The sequence below is a fragment of the Jaculus jaculus genome, chromosome 9, assembly GCF_020740685.1.
Source record: "Jaculus jaculus isolate mJacJac1 chromosome 9, mJacJac1.mat.Y.cur, whole genome shotgun sequence".
Taxonomy (NCBI): Eukaryota; Metazoa; Chordata; class Mammalia; order Rodentia; family Dipodidae; genus Jaculus; species Jaculus jaculus.
Window position 1 is genome coordinate 117,817,559 of NC_059110.1, and position 13,979 is coordinate 117,831,537.

Consider the following 13,979-nt stretch of genomic DNA (forward strand, 5'->3'; position numbering starts at 1 on the left):
GAAATAAAAACATATTCCCAGTCTTTGTAATTTAATTTTAATTTTTATTTTTTTCTTCAAAGTCATCTTTATTCTCCACAAACTTATAATTTAAAAGATTATTTATAGATATTCTTAGTATGTAAATAGCACATGTTCATACCTTAATTTTTATTATTTATTTGTTTGTTTGCATGTTTGTTTTTTTGAAGTAGAGTCTGACCCTAGCCCAGGCTGATCTGGAGTTAGTTCACTGTGTAGTCTTGGGTGGCCTCAAACTCATGGTGATCCTCCTACTTCTGCTTCTGAAGAGCTGGGGTTAAAGGTGTGGGCCACCATGCCTAGCACAATTTAATTTTTTTTATTTATTTATTTATTTTTTTGGTTTTTCGAGGTAGGGTCTCACTCTGGCTCAGGCTGACCTGGAATTTACTATGTAGTCTCAGGGTGGCCTCAAACTCATGCTGATCCTCCTACCTCTGCCTCCCAAGTGCTGGGATTAAAGGCGTACGCCACCACGCCCGGCTACAATTTAATTTTTTAATATAAAAAATATTCAGATATAAATTTTGCACTAATTTTTTTTTCTAAATATAATTTATGTTATTAAGGTTTTCTTAAAGAGAGGTCCTTAGATGTGTGGTCTGTACAAACTTGCAGTAGTGTTTATTCCAAATATTTTCTTCCTGTTGTGATATGTAGCATAACTGTTTTCTGAATAAAAGGTCTATGTTAAGGCTTATGGTATAAACACTTTAGAAGGAAAACAACTTAGTGTAGAAATTACTATTCACTTAAAGTATGTATCATAATAAGCTCCTGAACTCTCAAATTTACATGTAAAAATAAATTTACATCTTAAATTTCTAGAAAAGGCATAAGTTTATGTAGAAAAGCAGCAGAATTTTTTTTTAAAATTTTTATTTATTTATTTGAGAGCAACAGAGAAAGAGGCAGATAGATAGAGAATGGATGCATCATGGCCTCCAGCCACTGCAAATGAACTCCAGATGCATGTGCCACCTTGTGCATTTGGCTTACTTGGGTCCTGGGGACTTGAGCCTCAAACTTAGGTCCTTAGGCTTCACAGGCAAGTGCTTAACCGCTAAGCCATCTCTCTAGCCCAGCAGCAAAATTTTAAACCCATCAATTTATTGACAAAGCCATTACTTTTTTTTAGAAACAAATAATGCTTCTCAAGATGTTGGCAATAAGGCACAATATGAGATACTTATCCATGCAGTATATTTCTCTTTTCAGTTATATTCCAGTTGGAGAAGGAATACCTCCTTGGCTGTGGGAAGCAGAAGTATTTAATGGCCTATGTAAGCTGGTCTCAGCATTTTTTCCTCAAAGTATCATATTCAGAAAGCCAAAGATCACAGATGCATTTAGCGATCCCATACTAGTCACAGAGCCAAAATGACATGTCACTGGTGGCTTACAAGGTAGAAGTTCTTGAACAATGTTGGGTCCAGTAGCCATTTTAATATATCCATAAGAGCTTTAGTTCAGGCTGAAGCACTGACCAACCATAAAAATGTGGCCACAAGAGTAATAAAGTCAGTCATGGGTAGTTTGCGACTATCCCGGTACAGGTTTGTGTAACCAACATAAAGAAGGAGGGCCTCAATGCAGTACAAGAAGACAAAGACTGCAATGTGATGGAGAATTGTGCAGAAGAGTGATCTATGAGGACACGACTGTCCCAGTTTACATTGCATACATTTACATTTGAAGGTGATTGAAATGATGCTGGATTCAACCTGAATGGATACCCAAAAGTAGCTGTAGTAGTCTTACCTCAGTAACTTTAGAAGGACAGTTCACTTGAATTTCAGTTCTGCCCTTCAAACCTCCACAGGTGACAAAAGCAAAGATGGATGCAATCCACTTGAGGATCTTAATGAAGCCGAGCGGTTCCTTGAGCTGGTTGAGATTAATCTGGAAGGCGAACAGCCACTGAGGGAAGGAGGGTAGAGAGTCAGGACACGAGGAGGAGGAGGGGATCCACATGCCCTGAGCACCTCAGCAGGCAGACAAGGCCTTGTCCGTTGTCCTTTTTAAAAAATATATATGTGTGTATATTGTATTTGCGAGAGGGTATGAGAAAGAGGCAGAGGGAGGGAGGGAGGGAGGGAGGGAGAATGGATGCATCAGGGTCTCCAACAGCTGCAAACATACTCTAGGTGCATATGCCACCTTGTACCTCTGGCTTAATGTAAGTCCTGGGGAGTTGAACCTGGGTCTTTCCGTATTGCAGGCAAGTTTCTTAATTGCTAAATTATCTCTCCAGCCCTGTTGTCTTTATTTTATTTTATTTATTTATTTATTTATTTTTTGGTTTTTGGAGTTAGGGTCTCACTCTAGCTCTGGCTGACCTGGAATGCACTATGTAGTCTCAGGCTAGCCTCGAACTCACAGAGGTCCTCCAATACCTCTGCCTCCCAAATGCTGGGATTAAAGGTGTGCATCACCATGCCCCACAGTATTGTCCTTATTTTTGACACAAATTCTTGCTTTGTAGTCTAGGCTGGCCTTAAACTTGTAGTCCTCCTGCCTTAGTCATCCAGTGCTGGAATTACCAGGTCTATGTCACCTCTCTTGAGTTGTTAGGGTTAAGAGACACATTGAGCTGTGAGTTTGAATACATTATGAAAGTTCAGTATTGGTGGCCATATAAATTTTATACTTTACTACTAATTAATTTAGATAATGAGAAACAATCTGTCTTCCTATAGGTGAAGGGGACTTGAAAACCTAGAAACATGACTGACAGAATCATAGTGCAGTTTTTACCTTGCTATGGGAAAAATATACTACAGATTTGAACAGGAATCTACTGTGTTAGTATAGCATTTTAATCTATTCTAGAAGTTCTATTGTTCAAAGAGAAACTGGCCAAGTATTTTGACCTTTGTGAGTTAGAGACTTGTGGTTCATGGTATCATAATGGAAAATCTTTTTTTTTAAGTGAATTTTAAAATATTTTATTTATTTATTTGAGAGAGAAAGATAGAGTGGGTGCACCAGGGCTTCTAGCCACTGCAAACAAACAAGTACTTTAACCATCAAGCCATCTTTCTAGCTCACAATATATTTTTGGTTTTTCTTTCTTTTTTTTTTTTTTTTTTTTTTTTTTGTTTTTTTGGGTTTTTTTGTTTTTTTGAGGTAGGGTCTCACTCTGGTCCAGGCTGACCTGGAATTAACTCTGTAGTCTCAGGGTGGCCTTGAACTCATGGCAATCCTCCTACCTTTGGCTTTCAAGTGCTGGGATTAAAGGCGTGCGCCACCATGCCCGGCTCAATATATATATTTTAAAATATTTTATTTTTATGTATTTATTTGAAATAGATGGTCAGACAGAGTCAGAGAGAGAGAGATAGTGAATAAATGAGAAAATGGGCACTCCAGGGCATCCAGTTACTGCAAACGAACTCCAGATGCATGTGGGTCCTGGGGAACTAAACCTAAATCCTTTGGCTTTGCAGCCAAGTGCCTTAATCCTTAAGCCATCTCTCCAGCCCTCAGCTCAGAAAATCTTAATTCCAGCTGGGCATGGTGACACATACCTTTAATCCCAGCATTTGGGAAGCAGAGATAGGTGGATTGCCATGAATTCGAGGCCACCCTGAGACTACATAGTGAATTTCAGGTCAGCCTGGGCTAGAGTGAGACCCTACCTCAAAAAGAAAAGAAAAAAGAAAATCTTTAATTCATAATTACTTATTTGGAAGTAAAAGAGTAAATGAGAGTGGTGGTGAGATGAGTGGGAGCACCAGGCCCTCTTGCTGTTACAAATAAACTGCAGGTGCATGTGCCACTTTGTGCATCTGGCTTCATCTGGGCACCACCAAATCAAATGTGGGCTATTAGGCTTTGCATGCAAGCTCCTTTAACCACTGAGTCATCTCCCCAGTCTCAATTATAGAAAATCTTAAAGTTACTTAAGTACCTTACTGAAAACCTGAATTCCTTACTTACCTCAGCTTGTCTGATTTTGATTGTGATGCCTTGCTTTCTGTTGTTATCCTTGGGTTATGCTCATTTGGGTAATGCTGTGACAGTCTTGTCTGTAGTTGATGGCTTGAAAAGCTGAGTAGGGCTGTGTGGAAACAGTGTAGGAACAGCTCACTTCTCCCAAAGATGGGGTAGATGCTGTGCCTGGCCTGTAACTCTAGTGTGACAACCACCCACTAGGTTCCAATTTCGGCGAATAAGGTGAGCTTAAATGATGGAACAGGTAGGCTGACATGCTAGGGCTACTGAAAACCAAAACAATAGGACTGACCCTTATGTGCCCCAGTGATGTGAAGTCTCTGGTGTAGCACTTTCATCTTAAGTCCTTTCCTCCCAGAGCCTGCTTCCTACTTGTAGAGGGACTTAGCTCAGGAAACTTACTGTGTGCTTCTTGTCTGACTTCCTCTTCCAACCATGAGTTCTCTTTCTCCACATCCTGCTAATCTTGTTGACCTGGTGTTCCTGCATCCTGAACGAGTGATGCTAAGCAGAGCCCTTTATGATAGACAATGATGATGGGGTTTGACCATGAGAGTGACCAGAGGAAGGTGCTGGTTTCTCCATGGCAGTGGAGCTGAAGAGCTACTTACTCAGCTGCTCATAAGCAGGAAGGGCTCTGTTAGAACAGTTTTTATGCTTCTTGGGCAAAAGCCAGGAACCATCACCATCTGTAGAGAGATTGAAAAGATACTTTGCTTTCTCATTAAGGTTGGATGGATATTCACGGACCTTGTCTCAGAAGATACCCGGAAGGGTACAGTCCGATACAGTCGAAATAAGGTGAGATAAAGGCAGGAATGTTGGCTTGTCCTGAAGCCTGATTCAGATAGTGCTAACTTGGATCTCACTGTCTCTGCCCAGCTTACAAGTTATTTTCGTGACAATTTCTTGGTCTGTTAAGGATGGGTATGATGATTCTGTCCTGTCCTGGCAGAGTAAATTCCACCTCATCTTCTAGTTGGGGGTGGCTTGCCCAGGACTTTCCTGCCTTCTTAGCGTGGGTGGTTTTAGATGAATGGGTAATGACTAGGAAGGAATTGTAAGCATTTGTTACAGTATATTACTGATTTATTACATTTAGCCCTGAATATTTTATGAAGAAGAAATAGATGTTTGTTTTGACATATAAAATCTGACATGCCGCTTCTCTTGCTCAGGACACCTATTTCCTGAGTTCAGAGGAGTGCATCACAGCAGGAGACTTTCAAAACAAGCACCCCAACATTTGCCGGCTCTCTCCTGATGGGCATTTTGGATCCAAGTTTGTTACTGCAGTGGCTACAGGTATAAATGGGGAGAGAGTGATGCTACTACTAATACATTGGTTTTTTAATTTTTCTTCAGCAGTTTTAATCTGTAACTGTTGTAATAGGCTTCCTTAATGGACCTGGAGGAGAAGTTCTTTCTAGAACTGGGCGAGTCAGGGCCTCTGTGTGGCTCTTCTCAGGTCTTACTGTCTCATCACAAGTCCAGGATAACTCTTATCTTTGGAACCTTGGCCTTTTCTAGCAACCAGGAATGTCTGTGCAAGAAGGACTTCCTGCCTGGTGTGGTGGTACACTCCTTTAATCTCAGCATTCAGGAGGCAGAAGTAGGAGGATTGTTGTGAATTCTAGGCCAGTCTGACACTACATGGTGAATTCCAGGTCATCCTGGGCTAGAGCAAGACCCTGCCTCAAAAAAACAAAAAATGTAAGGCATGGTGGCGTATGCCTTTAATCCTAGCACTCGGGAGGCAGAGGTAGGAGAATCACCATGAGTTCAAGGCTACCCTTAGACTACATAGTGAATTTCAGGTTAGCCTGGGTTAGAGCAAGACCCTACCTTGAAAAACCACACACACACACACACACACACACACACACCCCGACTTCTGGGCGCGAGAGATGTCTTAGCAGTTAAGCGCTTGCTTGTGAAGCCTAAGGACCCTGGTTCTAAGCTCGATTCTCCAGGACTCATTAGCCAGATGCACAAGGGGTCACATGTATCTGGAGTTCGTTTGCAGTGGCTGGAGGCCCTGGTGTATCCATTCTCTCTCTCTTTGCCTCTTTCTCTCTGTCTGTCGCTCTCAAATAAATAAATAAAAGTAAACAAAACCAAAAAAAAAAGGACTTTCTGTGCCCATGGACATTTGACCTCATGAACATGACTACACTCTAAGAATCCATTTTAATAATGTTCTTTTGGCTGGGCGTGGTGTTGCACACTTTTAATCCCAGCACTTCGGAGGCAGAGCTAGGAGGATTGTCATGAGTTCCAGGCCACCCTGAGACTACACAGTGAATTCTAGGTCAGCCTGGACTAGAGTGAGACTCTCCCTCTGAAAAACAAAACAAAATGTTCTTTTGGAAGTGACATGGGTGAGTGTATATAATTTGATTATATGTGTCATATACATCATAAATACACAATAGGTTATGGCCTATAAGGACATAGGCCTGTGACTGGAGGGTTGGCTCAGTAGTTAAAGGTACTTACTTATTTGCAAAGTCATGGTCTGGATTCAGTTCCCCAGTACCCATGTAAAGCCAGATGCACAAAGTAGCCCACACATCTGGAATTCATTTGCAGCTGTAGGAGGCCCAGGTTTGCCCCCACCCCACGAAAAAGTAAATAAATTAATTAAAAATAAATAAAACACATCTGACCTTTTTTTTGTGGGTTGGGCGGGGGACCCGAGGTAGGGTCTCACTCTAGTATAGGCTGACTTGGAATTCATTATGTAGTCTCAGGGTGGCCTAGAACTCTTGGTGATCCTCCTACCTCTGCCTCCTGCCTGCTGGGATTAAAGGCATGTGCCCCCACGCCTGGTCCATCTGAGCTTTTATAGCATCCTTCAAATGCTGTCCCGATGAAAAGTTAGACATAGGGCCATAGATTTCATTGCAAGGAGTAAGAATCTGGAAATTAGAGTCCCAGGTCACAACCCCAAAGTCTAGTTGTCTAGATTTTATTGTATTATTGTTTTGAAGTAGCTTTTCACCCCAGCCTGGGCTGATGTGGGACTCACTCTGTTGCCCCAGGCTGGCTTCAAACTCACATTGATTCTCCTACCTCAGCTTTCAGAGTACTGTGATTAAAGAGATGTGCCACCAATGTCGTCATTGGCCAAAGTTTTTGTTTTTGTTTGTGTTTTTTCAAGGTAGCGTCTCATTATAGCCCATGATGTCCTGGAATTTATTTTGTAGTCCCAGGCTGGCCTTGAACTCTCAAGTGATCTTCCTATCTCTGTCCCCTAAGTGCTGGGATTAAAAGGCATGTGCCATTGTTCTGCCATTGGTTAGATTTTAAAGTAAACACTGACCCTGATCTGCCACCGAGGAGACAGCAGTCCCATTCTCTTGACAACTACTCTCCTCCTGGTACAGGATGCTTATTAGTTCACATGCAACCCATCTATAAGGATTAGATTTGTTTTCCATTTCTGTGGGTACTTACTCAAGAGGCTCTCACTCTTGTCAGAATTTTTAAGCCTTTTTAATGGTACCAAGCTTGCCCTTCGTTGGTTTATGATCTCTTTAGCTTGACAAAGAACTTGTTTGGGAGGAGGCAGGGGGACTTTTTCCAGGTCTTTCTAGCCCAGGCTGACCTTGTTCTGAAATTCATTCTGTAGACCCAGGCTGGCCTTGAACTTACAGTGATCCCCTACCTCAGCCACTCCCCGAGTGCTAGAATTAAAGGCATGTACCACCACACACCTCCCTAGACCTCCTCTTTTTTTCTTTTCCCTGAGGTAGGGTTTCACTGTAGCTCAGGCTCTCCTGGAATTCATTATGTAGTCTGTCTCAGGGTGGCCTCGCACTCACAGCAATCCTCCTACCTCTGCCTGGGATTAAAGGCGTGTGCTACCACGCCCGGCTTCTCTTTTATTTTGATGTCATGATCTTTTCTTTCTATTATGATGGTCTTGTGTAGGTAGTGTCAGGCACTGTGAGGTCATGGATATCCAGGCCATCTTGTGTCTGGGGGGCGCACGTTGTAGAGTCCTACCCTTCCTTTGGCTCTTACATTCTTTCTGTCACCTCTTCTGCAATAGACCCTGAACCTTGGAAGGTGTGATAGAGATTGTAGTACTGAGCACTCCTGTCACTTCTTTCCAGCACCATAATGCCTTCTGAGTCATCCCAAGGTCACTGTCATCTGAAAAGAGAAGATTCTTTACCAAAAGTAAGAGTAGCATTAATTTATAGGTATGAACATTAAGAGAAGTGCTTACTGGGCAGTTTGATAAGCATAGTATATACATTTAGCCAGACAGCAGCAGATGTTACACCCCTAGAGCTCATAACTACCCCTGATTTAAGTTTTCAGTATCAGGGATGTATTCCCTCCCATGGAGCTGGCCTCCAGTCAACTTAGAGGGCAGTTGGTTTCCACCAGGACAGATGTGCTACTATTGCACCCATTGGCTCATTTGGCCTAGCTGGCCATATATAAGGCTTGCAGTGTCCACTGTTGAGTGATTTCTTCTTCTCCCATTGAACTGCATGCAGAATGTCTTCTTCCAGCTTTCTATCAGCTGGTCTACATGGAGGAGGTTACCAGCTCTGTTCCAGCAGGGTTTCTCAGTGACCTTGCAGTCCAAGTATGTGGAGTCTTCAGCAATATGGTCTTATCATCTATTCCTGGTGGGAAACCAAGGGCCTTGGTAATGGCCTATAATGTTTTGGGGGCATCAGGGACCTCCTTGGCCAACAGCTCACTGGGAGGTATCCCATTCCTGGCTCTGAAAATTTTTACCCCCTTTTTAAATATTTGTGTATTTGTGTATATCTGCATGTATGTGCACATTTTTGTTGGTGCATGTTTTCAGTGGCTCACTTTTGTTTTTAATTTTTTAATTGTTTTTTAATGTGTTTTTAAATTATTTTTATTTATTTACTTGAGAGCAACACACACACAGAGAAAGAGGTGAAAGAGAGAGGAGAGAGAGAGAATGGGCACGCCAGGGCCTCCAGCCACTGCAAACGAACTCCAGACACCTGCGCCCCCTTGTGCATCTGGCTAACGTGGGTCCTGGGGAATCAAGCCTCGAACTGGGGTCCTTAGGCTTCACAGGCAAGCGCTTAACCACTAAGCCATCTCTCCAGCCCTGTTTTTTAATGTGTTTTTAATTTTATTTATTTATTTATTTATTTTGGTTTTTTGAGGTAGGGTCTCACTCTGGTCCAGGCTGACCTGGAATTAACTCTGTAGTCTCAGGGTGGCCTTGAACTCACGGCGATCCTCCTACCTCTGCCTCCCAAGTGCTGGGATTAAAGGCGTGCGCCACCATGCCCGGCTTTAATTTTAATTTTATTTTATTAAAGAGAGAGACAGACTGGGAGTGTCAGGGCCTTCAGCAAGGTTCCTTTGGCTTTGCAGGCAAGTGCCTTAACTGCTAAGCCAACTCTCCAGCCCCTCACAGCCTCACATTTAAAAATCTTTTGGGGAAAAAAAAAAGAAAAGAAAAGCTGGGTGTGGTGGCGCACACCTTTAATCCCAGCACTTGGGAGGCAGAGGTAGGAGGATCACCATAAATTTGAGCACACCCTGACACTATATAGTGAATTCCAGGTCATTCTGGGCTAAGTTGAGAAACCTACCTGGAAAAACAAAATAAAATAAAACAAAACTTAAAAATCTTTTAAGGCCGGAGGAGATGGCTTGTCAGTCAAAGGTGCCTGCTTGCAATCCTCCTGGTCCTGGTTCCGTTCCTCAACATCCATATAAAGCCAGATGCAAAAAATGGCACATTGCTAAGCTTGGTGGCACACACCTTTAATCCTAACTTGGGAGGCAGAGGTAGTTGAAATACTGTGTGTTTGAGACCGTCCTGAGACTTCATATTGAATTCTTGGTCAGCCTGAGCTAAAGCAAAACTCGACCTCAAAAAACTAAAAAAAAAAAAAAGGTGGGGCGTATATCTGGTGTTTGTTTGCTGTGACAAGAGACTTTGGTGTACTCCCACACAAAAAGTAAATTAGCTAATGAAATTTTTAAAATCCTTTATTGGGCTGGAGAAATGGCTTAGTGGTTAAGGTGCTTGCCTGCGAAGCCTAAGAGCCCAGGTTCTGTTCCCATTTATCCATGTAAGCCAGATGCGTAAGGTGGTGTGTGGATCTGGAGTTCATTTGCAATTGCTGCAGGCTGTGGCAGGTACAGTTCTCTATCTTCCTACTCCTGGGCCTCCAGCCACTGCAGTCGAACTCCAGATGCATGCGCCCCTTTGTGCATCAGGCTTACATGGGTCTTGGGGTATCGAACCAAGGTGGTTCCTTAAGCTTTGCAAGTAAGAGCCTTAACCATTAAGCCATTTCCTCAGCCCAAACAGAATATTTTTATATAAGAAAATCCTTTAGCCCCTTGCCTTAGATGAGCTAGCCTGTCTGCATGTATAACCAACAAGCAAGTACCAGATGTGACGAGGAATGCCCAGGAAAGTCTCACATTGCAGAGATGGTCCAATCTCCACGTGGCAGTGGTAGGAGTTGGGTTACCACATGGGTGGGGTTCTACACATGGTTGGACAGAGGTTCAGCAGGTCTCTATCCTAGCCATGAAGGTTGTACCCTCCTAAGATGGTCTGTGATCTCCACCCAGCCCAAGCCAAGCCTTGTGCCCATCCCTAGTTTAACACCATAGGGCTGGAGAGATGGCTTAGCTGTTAAGGCACTTGCCTGCAAAGCCTAACTGCACAGGTTCGAATCCCCAAACCCATGTAAGCCAGATGCACAAGGTGGTGCATGAATCTGGAGTAAACAAAAATAATAATAATAATAATAAATAAATAACACCATAATCTTAGAGAATTTAGCAGGTGTTGTGAAAACATTTGATGGTAGCTTATGAGATAGCATTCATTCTGCTCTCAGATCATGGTAGATAGGAATTTTTGCCCACAGAACTGTGTAAGGGATGTTCAGTGTCACATAGTATGCTCTCTATCTGGCAAAATGCCTGGCATCTTTAACCCTATCTCATGAAAGCTGCAGTGCCCCATCGTTGAGACATCTAGAGCCAACTTTAGAGGCCTCTAGAATTGTTGCCTTCACTGAGTGAAGCACTTTTGGGCTCCTGTGAGTTTCCATAATATCCAGCCCTTTTAATCACTATTTCTATAGGGAAATTGTCCCATGGGTCAAAAGAACTGGCACATTTGCTAAATTTTAAATAGTTTCCATCTTGGGGGCTGCCACCCTCAATTATTGTCCCACTGCTTGTTAAAAATTTGGAAATCAGATCATCCATGAAATTTTTGTCTCTAGAATTGGTACTTGTGGGAAAGGATCTGGAGCTAGGAGGTAGCAGCTAACCTCATTTACAGTAAGATCTGTAGTCAGCAAGGTTTTGCCTCTGCCTATGTGTCCTCCTCACCCCCTGTAGTTTTCCATATCCTTTCTGTCACAGCATAGAGCCAGAATGAATTTCACACTGTGTGTCTTGGTCTCTGAGTATATTAATTATTCTGTCACTGATACAAGAAAAGCAGTCTTAAGAGGAAGGGTTTATTTCAGCTTATTTCCAGAGGATACGTTCTGTTACAGTGGCAGGAGCATGAAGTAACAGCTGGTCACCTTTAGTCCTCAGTCACAAAGCTGAGAGGTGAGTGCTGCTATGTAGTTCGCTTTCTCCTTTATGTGTCTGTACAGGTCTGTACTTGTGCACGCTTATGCACGTAAACCAGGTCTCTTGCCACTGCACATGAATTCCTGCCTGGCGTTACGTGTGGTGGGGGAGAATTAAACCCAACCTGGAAGGCATTGTTTGCAAGTTACTTTAACCATTGAGCCATTTCCTCAGCCCATGGAATGGCACCACCCACATTTAGGGTAGCTCTTTCTACCTTAAATTAGTTTCTATGATGATTCTAAATCTTGTCAGGTTGATAGTTGAGTTTAACCATCACCCTTGATCTTTGTCATTTGACATATACTTGGCTTCTGGGCTGTAATATTAACTTTATGAAGATCTGATTTAAAAATCCAGAATTAATGGCCAGACATGGTGATGCATGCCTTTAATCCCAGCACTTTAAAGGCAGCGCTAGGAGGATTGCTATGAGTTCAAGGCCATCCAGAGACTAATAGTTAATTCCAGGTCAACCTGGGCTAGAGTAAGACTCTACCTCAAAAGAACAAAAAAAAAGTTTTTTAAAGAAGTGCTGGGCTGGAGAGATGGCTTAGTGGTTAAGCGCTTGCCTATGAAGCCTAAGGGCCCTGGTTCGAGGCTAGATTCCCCAGGACCCACGTTAGCCAGATGCACAAGGGGGCGCACGCGTCTGGAATTCGTTTGCAGTGGCTAGAGGCCCTGGCGTTCCCATTCTCTCTCTCTCTCTCTCTCTCTCTCTCAAATAAATAAATAAAATATAAACAAAAAACATTAAAAAAAAAAAAAAAAGAGAAGTGCTTCCCAGGCAGTTTGGTGAGCATAGTATATACATTTAGTCAGATACCAGCAGACGTTACACCCTAAAGCTCATGACTTCTCCCATCATAGATTTTCGGTAACAGGCATGCATTCTGTCCCATGGAGCGGGCCTCCAGTCCAGTAATGAATATGTTTAAAAACAAACAAACAAACATAGGGGTAGAGCAATACCTATCCTTAGGAAAAGCTACTAGAAATGAGAAAGAATTAGAGAGGATCACCAACCAGGGTTGAGGCCCTGGCACGCCAATTCTCTCTAAAAATAAAAAAATGTTTAAAAAGAAAGAAAATCAAAATTATACCACAAATTCATAGCAACTCAGTCCTTTCTATAACTGTTCCTCTGCAGGACATGTGGGAGTTTTCTGTCTAGTGCTTTGTACATACCCTGCCTCCTTGGCATCTTCCTATGTGAGGCTTCTAGAAAAGTTAAGTAAACCCACATGTGTGTGCACTTGTTTCTGTTCTGCATGGAAAGGGTGGTTTGTGTTTCATCTCAATCAGTTGCTTGTAGAGACTACCTGTCTTATGTGGACCTCCATTGGTGGTGCTAAGGTCAAACCCAGAGTCTTGCATGCTAGACAATAGCTCCACCACTGAGCTGTATTCACATGGAGTCCATGCTGGTTTTAAGCTCCTTATCTTTCTTGTTTCTCAAGTACTGCGATTATAGACTTGCACCACCACTTCCTGCTACCAATGTTTTATTTTTATTTTATTTTATTTTACTTTAGTTTTTCTTTTTTTAAAAATTTTTATTAACATTTTCCATGATTATTAAAAAAAAAAATCCCATGGTAATTCCCTCCCTCCCCACCCCCACACTTTCCCCTTTGAAATTCCATTCTCCATCATATTACCTCCCCATTACAATCATTGTACTTACATACATACAATATCAACCTATTAAGTATCCTCCTCCCTTCCTTTCTCTTCCCTTTATGTCTCCTTTTTAACTTACTGGCCTCTGCTACCAAGTTACTTTAGTTTTTCGAAATTAGGTTTCACTCTAGCCCAGGCTGACCTTTAATTCATTATGTAATCTCAGGATGGCCTCAAATTCTAGGTGATGCTCCTACCTCTGCCTCCCAAGTGCTAGGATTAAAGGTGCTCACTATGCCACCCCCAGCCCAGTCCCAGTGTTGGTTTTATAATCTCTCTCTCCCTCACCCCCCCCCCCCCAAGGTAGGGTCTTACTGTGGCCCAGGCTGACCTGATTTCACTATGTAGTCTCAGGGTCACCTCGAATTCACGGCGATCCTCCTACCTCTGCTTCCTGAGTGCTGGGATTAAAGGGGTGCACCACCACGCCTGGCCATCCACCTTTTAGGGTTTTAATGTTTGTGTTCGGGTGCATATAGGTATGGAAGTCAAAGGACATCTTTTTGTGTCATTCCACTCAGGTGCTTTTCAGCCATTTATTTACTTTTTTTTTATTTTAATTTTTTTTGTCTTTTGAGGTAGGCTTTCACTCTGGTCCAGGCAGACCGGGAATTCACTGTGTAGTCTCAGGGTAGCCTTGAACTCATGGTGATCTTCCTACCTCTCCCTCCTGAGTGCTGGAATTAAAG

At 42.6% G+C, this 13,979-nt stretch overlaps 1 protein-coding gene and 1 pseudogene across 2 annotated transcripts in view; one reads left to right on the forward strand and one right to left on the reverse strand.

Moving 5' to 3' along the window:
• The window catches only part of Nploc4 (NPL4 homolog, ubiquitin recognition factor), an 89,923-nt gene that overhangs the window by 39,044 nt on the left and 36,900 nt on the right, over window positions 1–13,979 (forward strand). For both annotated transcript variants that reach the window (XM_004655268.3, XM_045158310.1), the window contains 2 exons: window positions 4,708–4,779; window positions 5,157–5,283. In XM_004655268.3, the coding sequence (XP_004655325.1) occupies window positions 4,708–4,779; window positions 5,157–5,283 (199 nt within the window). The remainder of the gene's footprint in view (window positions 1–4,707; window positions 4,780–5,156; window positions 5,284–13,979) is intronic.
• Window positions 1,240–1,995, reverse strand: LOC105943810 (annotated as a pseudogene).